This window comes from Falco punctatus (assembly GCF_963210335.1).
Source record: "Falco punctatus genome assembly, chromosome: 11".
Classification (NCBI taxonomy): Eukaryota; Metazoa; Chordata; class Aves; order Falconiformes; family Falconidae; genus Falco; species Falco punctatus.
The window spans coordinates 13,449,281-13,470,275 of NC_137591.1; the positions used below are offsets into that span (position 1 = coordinate 13,449,281).

Consider the following 20,995-nt stretch of genomic DNA (forward strand, 5'->3'; position numbering starts at 1 on the left):
TCTTAGTGGTGCTCAAGTGGTAAAGGATGTTATGAGAAGCAGCTAACAGGTATGTGCTGCAGTCACTTCTCTGCTGCAGAGAAGTTCTGGTCCTGCACCACCGACGTGGGAGCTTCACCCCTGACTTCACCAAGTGCAGGTTCAAAACCCGTAGCTTTGGTTGACAAATCATTGACAAATTATTTATTATTGGTTCATGGAAGAAACAGGAATTGCCTCTAAAAAACTTCCCACAAACTAGTTCATTTATTTTTTAATGAAGCAGTTTTTTAATTCCACAGTAGTACAAAATACCCTCTGAGATGGGCTGTCCCTATTAGAGAACTAACTTGCGTGTGATGTTATAAATCTGGGGGACATGTTCTTTCTTCCTCAGTGAAACATTTGAGTTCAAGGTGGTGAATGCTCATCCACTTTAAATAATTGTTGTACATAAATAATATTCATTACCAGACATTCACAAATTTTCATTAACGAATTTTACTTGGTACTTTCCTAGAGGGAGCATAAAGCTGGCAGCTTCTTCCATTACTTCACTAATGTTTTTGTGTATTATGTGTGTTGAGTCAAGTGAAAGGACTTAAAGAAACATTAGGTAATTACTAAATGCGGCATCTTTGTATGTACCTCAATCCAGATAAGTGGTTCTAAAGCCATCTACATCTTTGCCATGCATTAGAAATATAATGCAGTATGATATAACAACATTTAATTGTTAATAACAAAGAAAAACTGTAGTCTTCATTAAAGCAGCAGAACTAATTCTGGTCTGATAAAGTGCACTGAACAGCCCTAAATAGGTTTTAATTAGCTGGCACCAAAGCTGCACCACCCTTAGGGAGGGTAAAATTAATGAAAACTAGCAGCAAATAAATCGATGCTACTAGATGTTATTGCCTTAGGTGAAGGTGACGAGGAAGAAAGGAGTGTCTTTTAAGGTTCATTTAGAAAACAGTCTGCATTAAAAGTCACTTTCAAAAAGCAATGATAAAATAAATCTGTGCTAATATCAGTGAAACAGTCTAATATCATCCAGACTGCAGACTCCATTTGTGTTTATACTATAAAGTCTCAGGCAAACCACTCAGCACTGTATGTCTGAGTAGAGCCTCTGCTGGCACAGCTCCACGGCCCCTCTCGGGGCTGGTGGTGTGCTTAGACTGCTCCTGTCCCACCGCACATAGAGGACGTTGAGCCCCAGCAAACAGCCAGTAATGCATGTGCTGATACTGCTCAAAGCACAGCTTTACTTGATGTTTGTAATCACTCTGATAAATAACTACTGGAAAGAGCCTGCTGAGCTTTGCTGAGATGTATTCTGAGCTCCTATAATTCCTGTTACAGACTTGAGATAATGTTCTGAAACCCAGTCAGTTTGGTAGCCAATTGTCTTTCCACACACACTGTCTTAACTCTGACAACAACCGTCCCATAACCGAACAATTTAGTTCAATTTAACAACATTTCATTGAGATTATAAACCACACAAGCATGTCTACAGGAGGCTGGTTCACTGAGCTACATTTGCAGTCAGATGGCTGTTTCTGAAGGATTTTTGTTAATATCTTGGACAATGCCAAATAAACAAAATTGGTTTTGTGCTTCTCTTCCACAAGTTCTTAATTACCTCTGTTCATGCCAGATGGTATGATGTGTTAGGTTGTGAGGAAGCTGTTTTATCATTTGAGGCAGAGAGACGGATCATTCTGATCACTGACTTCTGGATCAAGATTCAAGATTTGGGGGCGTGTACAACCTGCTGTTTTACTCAGTCCTGTTCACTAATTATTTATTACTTTGGTAATATATGAGATCTATATTATATCTCTGTCATGTAGAGCTAGCAAATTATATTAATTTAAAGTTCAGATTGACAGTGTTAGACAACTACAGTCATCACAGCTTCACCTCAGCTAATATGTGGTTTTTGATGTGCCTGACTAATATACATGAAGCTGTAGTCTAGTAAAACTGTCATTGAAATGGATAAATGAAATTATGTTCTCTGAGATTCAGGTACCCGCAGTTTCTATTGTTTGGTGAAATTCTCTGTGAATTGAGGTAGTAAAGCTGTCAGTGGCCAGAACATCAGACTTTTATGCTGTATTTATGGTTCTTGGCTTAAATGAAATATTATTGTAATGCTATTTTCACTTCTGCACTTGCTTACATATACATATTGGTTTCTCTCTCAAGGCCGTTCAGAGAAAATACACAATCTTAGCTAGCGTTAGGTAGTATTTGCAGTTTTTCATTAGGAAGCTGTGAACATTGGCACTGAATCTGGCTCAGAGAGTTCGATTTTGGGACTTGGGAAGTACTTCCCATCAGTGCTTTGCATTAACATGCTTATTAAAAAAAATAAATTAAATTCTGGAAGGTGAATAAAAGTTCATTTCATTTTGAAAGGAAAATGAGCAGAGTTAGGGAATATCAATGCCTTTAAATTATGGATCTCTTGGAAGGAAATGATGGAAAAAACTGATTCAGACTGACAGAGGAAATGTATAATGCCTGTTGAAACACTTTTAAGGACAAAAATGAATTGTAGTTTACATTTTGATATAGTCTTTATCACAGTGATGTAGTGTCTGCTGCTGCACCAATAAAGTCAGCAAAAAGTTCTCAACTGCCTGTTAGGATCACAACAAACCCCAAAATATGTGTTTGATATAGGGACCATTTCTCAAGTGCTTGACAGTGGATCTTGAACCATTGCTTGGCACTTCCATTCTTTCTTTTTATAAAGTAACTCCTTCAAAAAATGCTAATGGATTTGTCCATTTTAATTCACAGAGGGTTTAAATAGTTTTGTTGTCAGTTAAGACTGCTTTATTACCTGAAAAAACAAGAGTCTAAAGCATGAAACCTTAATGAAATAAATAGATTTTTCATTATAAAACACTTAAAACCTCAACATCTATTGCTATTTGCAGTCAATCACTGAATAACTAACAACTGTTTTGGGGTTTATATTGACTCTTCCATTTCCTGGTAAAACACCAGTTTTCCTGAGTGCTCTAGGTTTATTCCCTGCAGCCTATTAGTAACTGCATTTATATTTCTTTATGAAGATTTTCCTAATTAAGATGAACATTTTTCTCTATTAGGCAGATGGAACTCAATAGAAGTCCATTTTTTATTAACATGACACCAAATGCCGTACAAAGTACCAGCACTTGTTAAGAAACACAGCTCCTACTGCATTATGCTAATTACATAGTAAAGTGAAACTGTATTAAAAATATCAATATTAGGTAATATTTTTTGACAAAACTGTGACTGCATATAGATGGGTGTGGGCTCAGAGACCTATTGATCTGTGGTAGTTGCTGAATTTAGCCATGGAGTTATTTCTCTTTATCTAATGATTTAAGAAATACATAATCAGGATCTACTTTATCTTTGTGCATTTTCACATGTTTGAATTAATCCAGCATCTCTTGCTTTTCATTTATCACATCTTCTTTAAGTGCCACTGTATGTTTTCTGCTTCTGATGAGCTGTATGTTAAATATTTACACAGTGTTTGTTTTTGTCCTAATCACATGCATACCTTTTCCATTCTGTCTTTCAAATATTCTGGAGCTTTTATGATCATGAGAATATTGCTGATATTGCTCATGAGCAACACTGGGATTGCTTCAGCTTCTCACATCCCTCAAACATACACAAACAGGAAAGGATTATGTAAGTCAGTGATTCACATGCTAGCAACCCTGGTAGCACTGTGGATCACTGGTTCCAGTTTTGCTGCTGCTGGTGAAGATAGTTTGTGGTTGCAAAGGCAGAAGTCTTGGAGGGAAAAATTAACAGGGGCACGGATTTTGCATGAAGCCTTTGGTATTCATAGAAACTTCACTGGACCGTTTTGAATAGTTCAACAGTTTTGATTTTTCAGATCACAGGGTTGAAAATGGACCTTGATTTTCCTAAAGGGACTTAAAAGTTTAAAGGAACAGAACTAATTTTTGAAAAAAAATCAAGAAATTAATCTATTTTTAACTTAGCCTTGCTGCCAGCTGAAATAGTTGTCTTTAGAAACAGAGTGATTACCATTGAAGTCTATACTTATCACCAGTTGTCACACAGAAGTGCTTTTCTAAGGTATATTAAATAGATAAATAGAAAATAAATGCAATGTTGCTATTACTTTAGTATGATACCTGTTGGCTACTGATAACTATGGGTTTTCTAATGGAAGCTCCCTAAAGTGCACTGAGCTGTATTTACAGTGTTTAGCAAAAGACAACATACTGCAGTCAAACAGCATGAGATGCACTGGGAGATTTTGTGTTATAGAAATGCTGCTCAAATGACGATACCAACTTCAGGAGGTAGGGCATAAAACATTACAGTGATTTGTTGCTTCAGATAGAGAAGAGTTTGTGCACATCTGTCCACCCACTAGCTAGTAAAACTTACTAGAAAAGACTTCCATAAGAAAAGGTGTATGAGAACTAATTTCAAATATCTCACTGAATGATGTCTAGAAAAGGTTGTTCTCAAAGCTTGGAACAAGCAGGCGGCATACCAAAAGAAAAACTGATAGTAGAAACTGTTTAGCCTGAACTGATGTTAGTAAACAAATACCGCACTGAAAATTTAATTGGTAAGTAATCAAGCCTGTGTGGGACCTCATACACATAGGTGGGAGGAGAACTGGGGGAAGATGGTGACATCTTGTGTCTCATTAAACTAATTTAGAACTCAGTGTTAACTAGGCACTTGCTTATGCCCATCTTCAATATGTATTTTTAACCATATAAAAACAAAACACGTTCTACACTGTTTTATTTATATGTCTGTCATCATATATCCCATATAAAGAATTCAGCCTGCAATTTCAGAACAGTGAAACTGGAGAGAGAGAGAGAGATATGTGGAGACATGGATTTATAGCACATGTCTTTGAAGGTAACTCAGGATTCACAACCATGCTTCTCAGAGAACTTGATGTGCTATTGGGACATGCTACAACCTGCGTTTAGAAAACAATCACTGACTACATTCTGTACAGTTCCTATGATACTCAAATTCTCTGAGCTTTTAACAGTGAGGCAGCTATGCATCTAAAAAGTAACATACACAAGAGCAGCATGTACAATTTTTCTCAGCCATTCACATCTTCAGCAGGTTTAGGAAGCTGTAACAGTTTGGAAAAAAGATAGCTACAACTGTGAGGACTTACTATGAATCTTAAGAAGTGTCCTCAAATAGTTTGCCTGATGTTTTGGGTATTGATCAGCATGTAGCTTATTTTGGGTGTGAAGCGGAATATTTTTTTACACAGCTGTTTAAAGATTCAGCTATTCTACTTCAAAGATTTTGTAAGCAATTCTTTTTTGTAGTAGCATTCAGTACAGTTGAGACCACATACAAGAGATACCACTCATCTCAGAAGCTGATCAACCCTATCCGGTACATTAGTATTCAGTAAACATGCAACTGCAATAGAAGAAAAGGCTTCTAAATGCCCATATTTGTTCTTTGCAAGTTTGCTGTTACTATCCCATCCTGATCTTTGGAGACTTCTTTTTCTTTGTTTTTATTTTTTAAAAGTCAGTCATCCCAGCAAGCATATCCTCTGTGCTGTAGTTGTACTGGTTACAGAAAGGAGGCATAAACTCCCTGCCTAATAACATTCTTTACATGACTCATTAAAACTTCCAAAGAACAGGACTTGTTGCAAAACTCTAAAATTGCTGCAGATTATGTCACTAGTGTAGAATGAGATACAGAGAAAGGAAAGAAAGTGACAGCAGATGAAATCCTAAGAAACAAACAGCATGCTTTTATATTAACAATAAACCCAAAGATAAATGTCAGAAGTATGTGCTCTGTGTTCAGTTTGCTCTGTGTATGTTGTTTCAGAGGTTTCCTTGAAGTACATTCATTAGAGATGCCAGTGCTGCTGTCTCCAAAGAGCATCCTGAACATTTTCTATGAGAGCATTTCTGAAAATATTGCAGATATCACTTAAGCCTCAGAATGCCTTTGTGAAGCAAGGAATATTTATCCCCTTTTTACAACTTGAATTCCCTGAGAAAAGGACACTGGGGGAAAGCTGGAGCTATTGCTGTGCAGAAATTCTTGCCCATAAGGCTTTTTGAATGTTGTGTGGTCTGGAACTGCAAAGCAGAACCAATTTCTGCTGTTCTATAACCTGTTTTCAGCCAAACACAGTAATGTTCAAGCATTTCCTTCTATGTGAAATTAGCAGTAGTCTCTTGACATTTTACAATTAATCAAAATATTAGGAAAAGAAAATAATCTGAAGAGTATCTGCAAAGCAGTATTCCTCTAAAAAAGGAATGTCAGTTTCAATTTTTCAAGTATAATTTGTTTTCCTATCCCGTGTCCAACCACCTTAGTGTTCTTTCCACAGCTTCCTCCAGTCCATATAAGAAATGTGACTAGCTTTTGTCATGTGTAGCTTTTTCTTTTAGCAAGGGAGAGTTGTGTCTTTCCTGGAACTTAGTGGTTGTGATTTTTGCTCTCTCTCTTTGTGCTGCTCTGACTTTATATTAGTGGTGATACTATTGAAACATTTTCATAGAATTATAGAATCATTTAGGTTGGAAAAGGCCTTTGAGATCATCAAGTCCAACCAACAACCCACAACTGCCAAGTCCATTACTAATCCATGTTGTTAAGCACTCCTTCTATGCATTTTTTAAACACCTCCAGGGACGGTGATGCCACCAACTCCCTGATCAGCCTGTTCCAATTCTTGGATGTTTTGTATTTGGAGAAAAATAAAGCTGTGGTCCTTAACTCCTCTGAGTTTATTTCATGGTCTTAAATTGCCTTTACCTCCTCTTCCGAGAAAGCACAGTGTTCAACAGAGTTGGATTTCAGCTCCACTGTGCAGATCCTGCCAGAGAGTCTCAGCTGCAGGGGCATCCTGGAGCCCTCTCGCTCCTAGAGGTATTTCAGGCCTTGCTCATAGAGTGCCTTGTGGATGTGAAACTTCATTTAACTTTATATAGGATATCCTCAAGCTTTATGTACTGCTTAACCTGTCTAAGCACCGCTGGCTTCCTGCCAAGCTACACTGCTTTGCTCAGTTAAGAGAAAGGCAGTGAATGGATGAGTAACTAAGGCCAGTTCATTGTTTATCAGTGGGTAACAGAGTATTTCAGGCACTATTTCTGGATATGGTTTAGGATGATACTTGGGGATGACAATAATCAGGGAGGGGTTATTCCAATTTCACTTCCAAGCTTTTAATTTGGATCACTAAAATGTTTTTCTCTGTTTTTGAAATGGTAACCAGTATTTTCATATGTATGTGACCAGTTTCAGATAGCAGTAGCAAGAGCAGCTACACGTGTTTTCCTTAAACTTCTGTCTGTGTACCAGGACTAAGAGTGGCATATAATATATATATTTTCTTCATTATTACAGTTTTCCCTGAGGCTATCATATTGATTTCAAAATCATGGTCATCATTACGCTAAAATGGTGGCATTAATACATCGGTTTCGTCTCTGTGGGTAGATTATAATAGAAAGTTTAAAAATAATTGCCTACTAATATGAGAGGTGGAAGTATGTATAGTATTACATAGCTTGTAATGTAACCATTAAAATAACAATTATGTGATAATGAAGACTCATTATGCTTTAGTTTATCTTTACATAATGTTAATAGCTAGTGAAAACAGAAGATGATATCTAATTACATTTTACAGTGCCATTGCACTTTCTGTAAAGACAACATTTTTCACAGAATTGTAGATTTGCATGCTTCAGTAAAGTTTGTGTCTACTCTACGTACTTCGTAATACGACTATTTTAAAACCAATGGTTACAAGTTCTTTTTTATCAAATGGTACATACAGTCTTCATAAATAACATTTTTGAAATTAAGTTATCAGAGGCAGTCAAATCTTGCAACATGACTGCACCGAACAAAACTTTAAAAATAATTTTAGCTCCTTCAGGTTTGATGTGTTAGAAAAATGAAGATAGCCTGACACCGAGTCAGTCAGTAGAATACCGTCTCTTTAGATGAATGAGAAACGTTAAATGTACGCTTTATCATCTGTGGCAATTTTGTTTTAGTATTTTCTACAACTGAGTAGTATTGTCAGGCACATGAGCAAGTTCCAGTTCTGTTGTACCCAGAAGTGGAACGTGCAAGAACAAATAGAAAAACAGTGCTTTGGCACAGACAGCAAAGCCTCCCATTGTGTGTTGTCAAAGTTAGAAGTGCTTAGCTCAGGAATGCATAGATAAAGCTCCCAAATTATCTTAATGGCAAGAACATGAATTAGAATTAAGACATTTTAGTATTTGTATATCCAGATCAGACTACACTGTTTTTTAAAGAGGCAGTAATATTGTCCTCCAGTTTTCAATACTTTGCATATTTTTTGAACATAATGTCGTGGTTGAATGTTACCTTTAAATACCAAACTCATGGAAGTGGGAATTATATCATCTAATCCATTTCCCTCCAGAACAGAATTAAGAGATATGAATTAAGCAGTTATGAACTAGGCATTAAAAATATAATTGCGTTGATTTTTCTAGGTATTATACCAAATGACATCAATAGAAAATACCTTTGGTCTAACACTGTGATACTTCATTAGTTTATGTTAATTGCCTACATTGCAGAAACAAATGGCTTGTTTTCTTTATTCAATGAATAAATGAATGACTTGGCCTTCTGCCATTCCTCTGCTGCCCAGCGTTCTATCCCCTCTACCCCCAGGGAGTGCTCTAGACCTGACTGGGAGGTGCAGATGGTGACAGGAGGCGGTGAGGAGAGCCACAGATACAGCTGGCAGCCTCACCGCTGCCAGAAGTCCATGGCAGCCTGGCCTCACCGCTAAGGAGGCAGAGAAACCTTTCCTATCGAGGGGAGGGCTGGTGGACGATCACCATTCTGCCACATTCCCTGCTCTTGCCCATAGCTGACGGGAAGGCTAAGGCATCTCCAGGCTGCCAGGGTGGCAGTGCAACAGGAGGGAGTAAGCCCGGAGGCCAGCTGAGTTACCCAGTGCATCCACCTACAGGATTGTCTCCTTGGAGGTGAGAGTCCTTGTGTCTTTGCAAAGGGAGAGTCTCATTTTCTGTTCCAGTGAGCTAAATGGGGGTTGGAGTGGTGATGTATGTAACCACAGTTACATACATGGTTGCATGGTGGTGTCCAGAGCCTGGTTACTGCCTGAGTCTTTCCTCAGACGCCAGGAGGGATCAGTACGTACTAGGGCATATGTTGTCTGTGAGGCCTGAGGCCTGGCCCGAGCAATTCCTGAAGCATTTCCACTTTTGTGCCTTGTCCTTACACCCATCTCAGGCTCTTCCATTTGGATTAGCTAACTCAAGTCTATAATGTTGTCACTGTACTTTTGTCACAAGGAAGGTTCTTCCTTGTTCATGTTTCTCTTTAATGGGATACTTGTTTCCATTTGGCATGTTTCTTGCTTTCCTTCAAATATTTTTTCCTTCTCTATCATTAATTTACTGATGTTTTCCACATTTTTTTCTTTTTGATTTCCCACTTCATTGTTTGTAACTGTGTCATCTATATAGCTTCCTTCTTTTGGCATGTTGTCCTTTTATTGCAAAACACATTACCTCGCACACACCTCCTGTTTTCACCACAATCTCTTTTAAAACAGCTCACAGACCTGCAAGGTATCTGATGAAGAGCAGCGCTCCCCTCTGTGCCCTTGCCCTTGCCCTTGTGCTTGCTCTTTTACTTGAATCCTGGAGCAGAACACCCAAAAGTCTGATCTGGAATTGCAGATCCCAACTCAGTACATCCCGGTCTTAAAACCAAAATATCACAGTGGGATGCAGAAGCTGTGCATGATTATTTATTGATGATTGTTGGTTACAGGAATTAAAACAGCAGGGAGCTCAGATTTTGATCAGAAACCAAGTGATTTTTCTGTACACTTTTTATCGTAAAATATGAACATAACATAAACTCATTGTGCTCATGCTGTTAAATGCTAAGCTCTGGCATGACCTGCTGTATGAACAATGCATGTTCCCCGTTGCACGAGTATGTAGCTGTGTATATGCAAACATTGATTAAGGCTTGGAGCTGTTATACAGAATTTATATGTATGCATATATACGAGTTATCACAAAAGCTTCATGCCAGTGCTCAAGTGTACCAAACACCCAGCACAGTGTGATTTCAGTGTGAAAACCAAAGGGATCTGCTATGTGGCTGCCTGGCTGGGGCTAGGACAGCCTTTCTGTGAGCTTCCAGCACAAGAGGTGTTCACACAGAGACTCACTTCATGTGCTCTGTAGTGGTAGCCGTGAGCGAGGTCCATGTGGTTTAATTTGGCTTTTTGTAAGTACTTTTTAATTATGACAGTACAAGATAGCCAGACTGGCAGTGAATTTTAGGTCTTTATGTGCTATAGATGTAATTTATTTGCTTTTAGTTTTTGTAACATCACCAACTGCTAAGGGAATTGATGTTTAATATGTTTCTAAATAAGTAAAACTAAAGTATAAATAAATAATGCCTGGTTTATTAGTCAGGTGTTTTCAGCATTGCTGAAAATGGTTTGATGACAGCCACCAGCGCTAGCAGTGGAAAAAAGCCTGATTTCTCAGTGATTATTATCATTATAATAAACCATAATTGAAAAGATTACAAAATTGATTCTTTTAAAAATTAATGTTGCATGAGTGAGCAGGCTTCGTGGCATTCAGATTTTTTCAGTGTTACTTGGAAGGAAAATGGCTTGTTTTATTTCCTGGCAGAAAACTGCTGATTTTCAAACAATCACATTAGAGAAAACAGTCCCAGAGGGTTACAGGAGAAAACAGACCTATGTCATTATGTTTTACCCTTTCCTGATGGGTTCAGAGAAGAGCCAGAAACAAAAGAAAGTTACATTCATTATACAGAGAACCCTGGGAAAATCTGTTTGGCCAAGCAACTTTGCATGAAATGAGTGAGGAAATATTTGACTGCAGAGAACATAAACTCCTTCCATCAATATGCAATCTTCTGGATCCATTTATCCAAATTATAATTAAGAACAGTTTCTAAATTTGCCGTGCTTTACAACTTCAAAGGGCTGTGAAAGCATTAACTAGTTAAATGGATGGAAGTTATTTTATAATAAATAAAAAAAGCCTAACCCAAAGTCAGTTGTAGGACAGTTTAAAGTGCAAAGTATTGAAAACAGCAGGAAACCTGAGGACCTGAATAGCAATCATATAGTACCATCCGCCCCATTCAGGGAAGTAGAAACCACAAATTTATCTTTGACGATTTCCTGTAAATATGCCCTTTGAGGACAGATTACCTTGCCCAGTCTTGTGGAAAAAGCTCAGTTACATCTCTTCTCACCACAACATATGTATCTCAGCAAGCCCTGCTTCTCCATTTCTGAAGTCATTCCTTAGGTGGAAAAGTCTGAGCAAAAATGTGGTGAAATATTGTCGTAAAAATGCTGGTTAGCATCCTTCAAACCTGGTTAGTTTGACTAGAAAGCAGCTTTCTGAGGGTTTGGTTTTTGTTGGGTTTTTTTTTTCCCCTGGCCATTTTCTTTAGTAAGGTCTGCCCAGTTTTCCATACCTTCTGTTATCTTAGTGGAAGTGGTTTTATTGATGTTTTAATTCACTTCAGAATACCATGTCTCACTTCTCCCTAGGATGCAGCAGTATAAATAGCTTTGCTCCCTCTAAGTGTGTAGTCACGTACACTAAGGGCCGGGGAAGATAATTTTGGGTTTCCCTCAGATTGCCCCCAGCTACATACTCTACAAACAACTACATCTGCTCAGTGATATTGTTCGGAGGACAGCTGTTCTGTGTTTTGGGGGTGGCTAGTGCAGATATGTGGGTCTCGTCTTTCTTCCTCACTACCTCTCTAACACTTTGCCTCTTCTGATGTTGTGTTATTGGGTCTGAAGGTCTTGTATCTGGGCTGCACCAGCCAGGTGTGTTGCATCTTGGAAGGCTGGGGATTCCATCAGTGCCACATCCCACATTCATGAGACACAAACATTAAATAAGCTGAAGAAATTGATGTTAGCTGTGTCTTATTCTTTTTCTCTATATATCGTGAAGACAGCCCATGCTATTCCATTGTAAAGCTGATGTTTATGCACCATTTCATATTTTCCAGACAGTTTTCATTCTCTGAAGAAGTTTTCTGTGTGTGAATTTACAGTAGACATATAATTACCACATTTTGTATTTATGCTCTTATTTGATAACAACCTCCTACTGGCCTTATGCAATGTTTTATTAAACAGAGGGACAGTTCCAAAGCCCATCTTCCTTCTCAAGATTGAAGTCAGTGTTCTTCCCCTGGTTATATTTCATTAATAATATTTAACATTTCATAATACATATCATCCACAGACCCTACAGCACCAGAGGTTGTTAAATCAGCTTTAATTTGACCATTTTCCTGATCGTAAAACTCATGCAGGGATTCATTTGTCAAGTTGTGCATAGGTATCATCCTGCAAGTCTATGGCAGGGCTATGAAGATATCCTTCAGTCAGTGTCCCCAGATAGCCCCTGATGCACTTTCAGAAATCACGAGACTGTATTCTTGCCTATGTGAGTTCATGCTTACATAGGAAGGAGCCCTGGATGACTAAGTGATGATCAAATCCATATCAAATGCATTTTTATAAACAAGCAGAAATGGGACTTCCTAAGTGAATTTGCTATAAATTGCACATTTCCTATAATTCTGTATGACTAGACCCATCTCTTGTGCCTTGGCCTGTGTGCAAAAATAGGCTTGTATTGCTCAAGCTGAGTCTTGTTTAAAGATCTCACTTTCCCGGAGGGAGCGGTGATCATTAGATTTGGGAAGGAATCTTACAAGACATGGAGCACTCGCACATCTGAGCAGTTGCATTCCTGCCACTTTCCAGCAGTCAGCACTGCCCATCAAAGAAAATTGCTAAATAGCTCTGCTACATCATTCTTCATTTGCATTAGAAATGGCTCTAAGCAATAACAGGATTACAGCCAAAAAGTTCCAGCACTTTATCATTCATTTATTTGATTTAATATATAGAGGTACCTATTTGAAACAGCATTTACTTTTCTTGAGCTCATCATAAAACCCACTCTGAATGGAAGTGTTTAAGGTAATGATGACTCCGATTAATTCCCTTAGAACAGCATGACTGGAATCAGATACACTATTTCTCTTTTCATTAGGCGTTTCTGAGCTGCTATGAGTGATCTTATAGCATGAGAGGAATTAAATTAGCTGAATAAAACCTGATTAAAATAGTCCACAATATGCTACTATTCTTCTTACTCAACATGGTAAACTGTGAGCTCAGATGTCTCTGCAGTGGTATTCAGATAGCGTTAATAGAACCTGATGCAAACTTTCATTTCAGGAAGGGTGGGAAAGCCATACTTGCTGTGCGCTGCAGATTTCCCTTCACCCGCACCGTGAACTGAAGTGTTACAGCTCTCAGCCAGCCATTACCACCTTCTTCCCCTCTCCTCAGTGCCACCAAATCCCTGTAAATCCAAGCCTGGTCTGAGCAGCAGATCTTTAAGGTGTTTTTCAACATACACATCTCCCACCAAAGTCAGGAGGTCAGACATTGTGTTGCACTTTTGTTCCCAGACAGGATTGCTATATGGGATGCTGCATCAGGAGCTGGTTTCTCTCTTCAAAGTGAGGAAGGTGTTTCAATTAGTTCTAGGAAACTTGAGAGCTAGCAGCTAAGTTTTTCCAGTGTTTTATTCCTGTTTACATTTCTTGATCATCAGTAACTATTTTTTATTATCAGTGGATGTGGCACAAATATAGGGAAAAATATCTTCCAAAGCACCTCCTTGACCAAATAGCCTGTGTTATATATGAAAATGAAACAGTTCCCTGAGTAATTTAGGCATCTTGATTTTTTTTTTTCCTAATGAAGTATCTGAAATTCTCATTAAATAGCTAGAAAGCAGGATTAGGAACATTACTATAGGATGTTTTCATTAGTTGAAGAAGCAGAGATTTTCTGGTAACATTCGTCTAAATCTCTTGTGCTGTTTTTCCTAAATATGATTATGAAGTTCTGCATGCTTGCTGGTGTTGCAAGTATCTTAGTATTATAAAATGTTAGTAGTAGTAAATGAAAGATGGATATTCTGGGAATATACTGAAGATTGAGATTTTGCAGTGTATCCTGTCCATGTCTAAAATGTACTCCAATATCACAGCAGAATGATGCATTTAAATATCTAGATACTATATTTTAAGCAGAAAACATTGTTTCTAATGTCTTGGTCTCTGCCAATTCATTCCTTTTCAGACTATCACAGTGTACTTTGAGAGACATGATAATTTTGTGATATGAACACTCCCTGTTTTTTGCAACTACAGACAAATCATCTTGTATGCAGTCAGCCATCTAGTAATAATGACTTTCTGTCCTTGTAAACTGCGATTAGATTCCTGATCTGCTTTGCCAAGCGGTATTCTTCTTACTTTCTGAAAATCTTTGTTTATGTGTAAATAGCTTGAATAATTTGAGTGCCCATAAAAGGGACAGACCGTCATACACCAGAACCTGGTAAAAACTTTCCAGTTCTTTGAGTTTGCTGTAATGCTGCTGTCCCAGGCTTTGGCTTCTCTCCTGAGCAAGGTTGCTGGTCCAGCTAATGTAAATTGATCTTTCACCATATACATGAAGCACTGCCACAGACTGGTGAAACTATGAGGTTACACCAGTTTGTCTAATCTAGATTTGGTCTTAAGTCTCTGGGTTAAAAAAACGGTATAATAAACCAGTGTAGAGGTTTCTTGTTTAGTAATATTTTTAAATATTTTGAAGAAATCTGCAGTAGCAATGTATACAGTTCTGTCTTAGTTTTAAAAGTCAGACTCCAAAGTGTCACTCGGTCTCTGATGTGCAAAAGCAATGAATTGAAAGGAGTGGGTAGGAAGGCAACATGATAGAGAATCTCAGTTGAAAAACTTCTGAGAAAATACTGTTTAAAGTCAAAGGGACAAAGTGCATGCTTTTTTTCTACCAAGGACCAAACCTACTGGTTTCAAATTAAAGGCTCACACAAATGTTATGTCTGCTGTGTCTAATATGTAGTAATTGATTCTTCTAATTCCTAGAGGAGCCCTCTCCATTTAAAGTACAACTGAACTCCAAATTACCTTACAGTGTTACAGTTTAAGAAGTTGTATCAGCATAGCACTGAGCGGTGCTGAGTGGGCTGCAGATGCACACAGAGAGTTTAGACCCTTTTCACTTCTTTGTTTCATGCCCTTTGGATGCTGAGTAGTCTGATCAGCAGCCTTTTTTTTTACTTAATATTAATAAAATTAATAAAAATATTAAGTATTTTTTACTTAATAAATGTTTTCATTTCTTACGTTCCTGTGCACGGCAGCAGAGCAGGGCAAATCAAAACGGTAGGTTTTGCCTTCATTAAGACTGGCTTATGGGTTGGGTTTTCTTTTCTGCTTTCTTTTCTGGTTCCTAAAAAGTCTATAATTACTCATGTAATACCAAGGCTAATACAATAGTCTGATTTTCATCTTTGAATAAATTTTCAGGAAAAAGGTAGAATTTTGCTGGACCATTACCTTATCTATCAGAGGAGAATGTATTTATAAGCCTCTGTGTGGAATATTACATGAAGATAAATTGTATCTCATCATGTGATCCTTACCGTTATGGATTATAGAAGTATTGGCCTTACAGAATCAGGTTTTAGCATTATTAGTGGCCATAACTTTAGTCGTCAGTTCTGCAAGAGTCTCACTATAACTAACAAACTGTGTGCATCTATATTTGTAATGACTATCTTGATAGTTTCACATATCAGTTCAATAAAACATCTTCCACTCAGGGGACACATTTGTGCAGGAATATCTCAGTGACATCCTTGCCATTCCCATTACCATCACTACACACTCAGAGCAATATATGTTTTAAAATTTGATTGAGTGTATATTTACAACATAGATCATGAAACATGTTTTTTTAATGGTAAGAAACTCCCAGTGATGCATTCTGTGATCTGTAGCATTGATTTGGATTCTGTGATTTTAGTGCCACAGAATACAGTCATAAAACTTTTAGACCCTTAATATCATAGAGTGCAGCTTCTTGACGCAGAATGCTAACGTAAAAGGAGACAGCCACTGCAGGCAAGAACTTCCAACCCAGTGAAAACAAAAGCTTGCATTAAACATAGTTAACTGGCTGAATTTGTATTCTTAACATATTAAATATAAAATATAGAGAACTTCATTGAAATTACATAAGGTTGAGATGTAAAATCCCTAATGCAGGCAGACTTTCAGTGGGTCGCTTTGGCCATTTGAAGGATAGGCATTTGGTTTAGGTAGTTCCGTCACCTCCCTTCAGGCAGTGTTCTGTAAGCAACTCTGAAAATTATTTTTCTGAAAAAGTTGTCATGGTTTAACCCCAGCTGGTAATTAAGTACCACGCAGCCGCGCGCTCACTCACCCCTCAGCCAGAGGGATAGGGAGGAGAGTTGGAAAGGAATGTAAAACTTGAGATATAAACAATTTAATAAATCAACATAGAATAAAAACAAAAGAACAATAATAACAATGATGACAATAACAGTTACAATGAGAAGGGGAAGGGAAAGAATAAAATCCAGAGGAAAAGGAAGAAAAACCACATAGTGCACAACGTGCCCACCGACCGATGCCCAGCCAGTTCCTGAGCAATGACCTGCCCACCCCAGCCAACCCCCCAGGCACATACAGCAGGCACGCGCCCCGTGGTATGGAATACCGCTTTGGCTAGTTTGGGTCCGCTGACCTGGCGGTGTCCCCTCCCAATTCCCTGTGCCCCTCCAGCCTTTTCGCTGACAAGGCCTGAGGAACTGAAAAGTCTCACATCAAAGCCAAAACCAGCACCGCACTAGCTCCTACGAAGATAATTAACTCCTTCCCAGCTGAAACCAGGACAGCTGTCTAAAGATGGGTGAAGCAAATTTTCTGCCCCTTCTCTGTTGACTAAAGAGGGCCTAGATGCCTTCTCTAGACACTTAACTCTTCATTAGCAAAAGAAGGTGAGGTAAATAGTGGTTAAGTGTGTTCTGGTTATGTGTTACACCTTCTAATAGGTATGCACAGTTATTTAGCATGCTGTTGTACTTAGTTCAAGGTTTTGGTAAAGGCACGGCAGAGGTGGTGTCTTTCACGTTCTTAGTACAGCAGGAAATTCATCTGCTACATCATACCCTTTTTGGTCGGGTTGCCATCCTGGTTCTTAAGAATAACTTATTTCTGGCAACATAAAGCTGGGTCTGAAAATGAATTCCACCCTGGGACAGAGGAAAAAAATTACATAGAAAAGTGAATGAGAGAGGTACTAAAAAAAACATAGACATTTGGCCAGATAGCTGGAGTGCCTTTTCCAAGTGTAAGAATAATAACCATGAAGTATTTTTCCATGGAAATGGTTATAGTGAATAATATTGGGAAGCTTGTAATTGTTATACAGAAGTCCTACAAACATCCTAGATGCATTCGAGTTCACTTGGATATAGAAAAGTCTTGACATATCTTACTGCAGTGAGATTACTGCCCAAAGTATCTGGAAACCTGGATATCTGGAATCCTTCCAGGGCAAAAATTGAGTTTAGAAATGACTGAAATTGCTTTGTTCTAGTTCTGTAGTGACTGAACTCAGCTGGGATGTTCAAGCTGTGCTGTGGACTTAAGTATGTGGGTATGGTTGGCAGTTTTAGTTGACTGCCTTTTCTTCTGAAATTCATTCTCCCATTGGTGCAATAACATTTGGTCTTCTCAGTTCTTAGAGCATTGGTTGGACACAGAGTATTTTTCGCTATATTTACATTTTCTTTTTTAAGAGAAGGGAGAAAGTGTTTGGGGGAACGCCTTTTTTTTTTTTTTAACAGGTAGACTGAAGTATCTGCACTGAGAGGCACATGTTTGTTTAGGAATTCGTGTTGTAAGCCTTTAGTATATCAGTAGGTTGATAATTTGGCAACGTGAGTGTGGACAGAGCTTGCTTTCTGTGTAGCACATTCTCTCCTGACCTTGTAATCTCACCCTGTGGGACCCACAGAGCTGTAGCTGAGTCAGACTTGCCTGTGGACTCTCATGTGACTCTACCTAACGCCTAACATTGTTACCTGTTCCCTCATGGGAGGTGGGGTCAAGGACTGAGCAGTGAACCCACTGGAAGGAATGATAGAAACGAAACTCTTGGCAAAGGAGTAAGGTACCTTAAGCTGAAGCTAGATTGTATTTACAGTGTCTGTTCAGACCTATGTCTCCGTGACTAACCTTTTGTGGCGTCTGTCGTCCAGGAGTGAATTAACTTTCCCATCTGTCGTGAGCAGATTTCAGCTCTGAATGTTACTATTCCAAATGTTTCCTGCTGCTCACCAGTGCTAAAGCTGTTAACAAGAGTGTGCCCACTGGCCAAGCTGGGGCCTCCAGAAAGGCTTGCAGTAAATCCTCATGACATTGCAGCCTTGTCTGTGCGCGGACCCCGGATCCCCTGCTGCCCACCCCCTCACAACATAGAGCCATCGCTGGGTTGTGGCAGCCTGGCAGATGGCAGCTGCCCCATGGTAGCAGTGGATACGTGAATCTCCATCACCTTCCCATGCTTTTGGGAGCTTCAGGTGTTGCCACAGCGGTAGGATGGTTGAATGGAGGGGATCCAGCTCTAGCAGGCTCTTTTTCATTGTTCCAGCTGTTCACAGCTGCGCTATAGCTGTTTGAAAATGCATTTACTCCCCTCATGTGAATAACCTTGAGGGATCAGAAAGTCAATTGCGGAAAGCACACATAGGCAGCACCAGATGTGTGTCCACGAGCCTCTGCAAGGATGTTGACACTGAGAAGAGCTTCTTAGTGGTGTTTTAGGGACTGGCAGGTAGCTGCAGCAACTCAGGAGAATTTGGAGTTGGCGAGAGGGGTGCAGAGATTACCTAGCACACAACCATTAGGATTTTAAAAGCTCTGCCTGCACCTCCTTTCCAGAGAAATACTGAGCATACATCCCCCGTACTTTTTAGTCTGTCAGTTCAGCTGTGAATGGAGCAAATGTTATTTTAATTGTAGTTCATTAGTTCCATCTGGTGCCAGGGTGGGGAACGGAGACCCTTTCTTACCTTACAAAACATTATATGCCATCCCTGCCAAGCTGCTCTACTGAGTAATTGTTAGACCCTGAGGCTAACTCTGAATGTAAAGATTTGGAATTGTTTCTTCATTGGTCTTCCCACAGATGCACATTTGGCTCCCTAGATCTGGCCACTGTCTAAAGAAATTAAGACCAACAGTATTTTGTTTCAAACAGTAGTATACCATATGCAAGGCCAGAGATGCTCTGTGTGATACCCGAAAAACTGGGTATCTCTCTGCTTTTTTTCATTCCCTTTAATCGATAAAAATATGATTTCCCCCTAGTTCAAAGGAAATTGAATTTTCACATAGCAGAGGAAAACAAATGCCCTTCAGCATTGCTATCAGTGAATTGGGGCATCAGATGTCTTTTAAACAGGTCCAGCATATTGTCTCTCCATTTCCAAGTCATTCTTTTATGCTTCTATTTATTGTAGGCAATTATGCTTTGACCCAAAGACATAATCCTAGTGGAATTAAAAATCATGTGCCCTCTTTGTATGAAAAAGCTGAGTCTGATTTTATGGAAAAGAAGTGCAGAGAATGATTCTAATGGGAAATTAGGCAGTAGTATTTGATGACTGTAAATGTATTTATTTATAACAGCTAATCTTCATGGAAATTAAGAAATAAGATGAAATAATTAACTTTACTATTTATAAAAGTCTTTTTTATCTGCTGTGAAATGCAGCCACCTCTAGGATGAAATGCAATGGCTGCTAAACAGCATATAGATGTTTAAGAGTGAAGGGAATGAACAAGTGTGCATTTGACACAGTGGGGAAAATGCAGCATGGAAAGAGAATGTTTTCATGAAAATATTGCCCCTTTTTTGTTGAAAATGTATTTTTAACTGGCTCTTGTAATTATTCAAACTGGAATTTGGTCATAAAAGTAAAATATCTCTGGCCTTGCAAGATGTGCTCTGACATTTTTAATAGCTTCAATACAGAAAAAGACCTTACTTTACAGTAAGAAAATACACTTACTCTCTGAAAGATAAAGGGCTTCATTTTCTTTTCACAAAGATGAGCTTTACTGATGATTTCACTGAAGTTATTGCAGACTTAGAACACTACAAGTGCAGGAGGAATCGGGGCCATCAGTCCAGCAGCACCGGGACAAAGGTAAGAGTGCTGCCTACTGAATCCTCAGCACTCTTCATGAACCCAGGGAATGAAGGAGTAACAAAGAGGTTGGCTGGCTGTTGATGAGTTCTCTGTGTGCAGTGTATCTTGGAGCTCCAGTTAAACCTTTGTATATCTCAAGAGAGAAATAGAGTGAATGATATTATAAAGAGCATGTTGCCAAATAAAATAGAAAGATCTGTGGGAATGTTACACTATTACAAATGTCAGCGCACAATTAGAAGTCAGTTTTATATTTATAAAATGTTTTACAGAGCTTGTTGAGTGAAGTTTATAACAGGACATCTATTGAAGGATAAACTACCGCAGCATCTGTGATATCCGTACTCAAAAATTCCTCTGCTTAAGTAGATCGCTATATTTAAATACAATATATGCTATTTCATATGTAACTATTACTCTCAAATCAATCCACATTCAACCAGTACTATACAACTTACATGCTGACTGAAAGCCGGAGGAAGACTGAGTCTTGATAAATTGGAAAAAGGCAGCAAAGTGATTTTAGTATCTTAGCATCGTTGACTAAATGTGTGACACTAACTAAGAATATAATCTGCAAGGAGAGACATGATGGCGGTCACATTGTGTCATCGATTTGTACTAAATGCTGCGGGGCTGAGAGAGAGAGAGAGACAACTTTGAAGATTTGCTTTTCATTATGGATATGAATTGATGTTCAGCTACTAAAATGAAGTTGGTTTGCATAAGACTTATGA

At 38.6% G+C, this 20,995-nt stretch overlaps 1 protein-coding gene across 4 annotated transcripts in view; it reads left to right on the top strand.

Annotated features, from left to right (window-relative positions):
* The window catches only part of ST6GALNAC3 (ST6 N-acetylgalactosaminide alpha-2,6-sialyltransferase 3), a 242,545-nt gene that overhangs the window by 165,947 nt on the left and 55,603 nt on the right, over positions 1-20,995 (top strand). Inside the window, exon 4 of one of the 4 annotated variants that reach the window (XM_080406941.1) lies at positions 7-15,277. The exons of the other annotated variants lie outside the window; for them this stretch is intronic. Coding sequence (XP_080263067.1) covers positions 7-46 — 40 coding nt within the window. The 3' untranslated portion in view covers positions 47-15,277. Of the gene's footprint in view, positions 1-6; positions 15,278-20,995 lie in introns of those variants that run through there. 4 annotated transcript variants of the gene reach the window in all.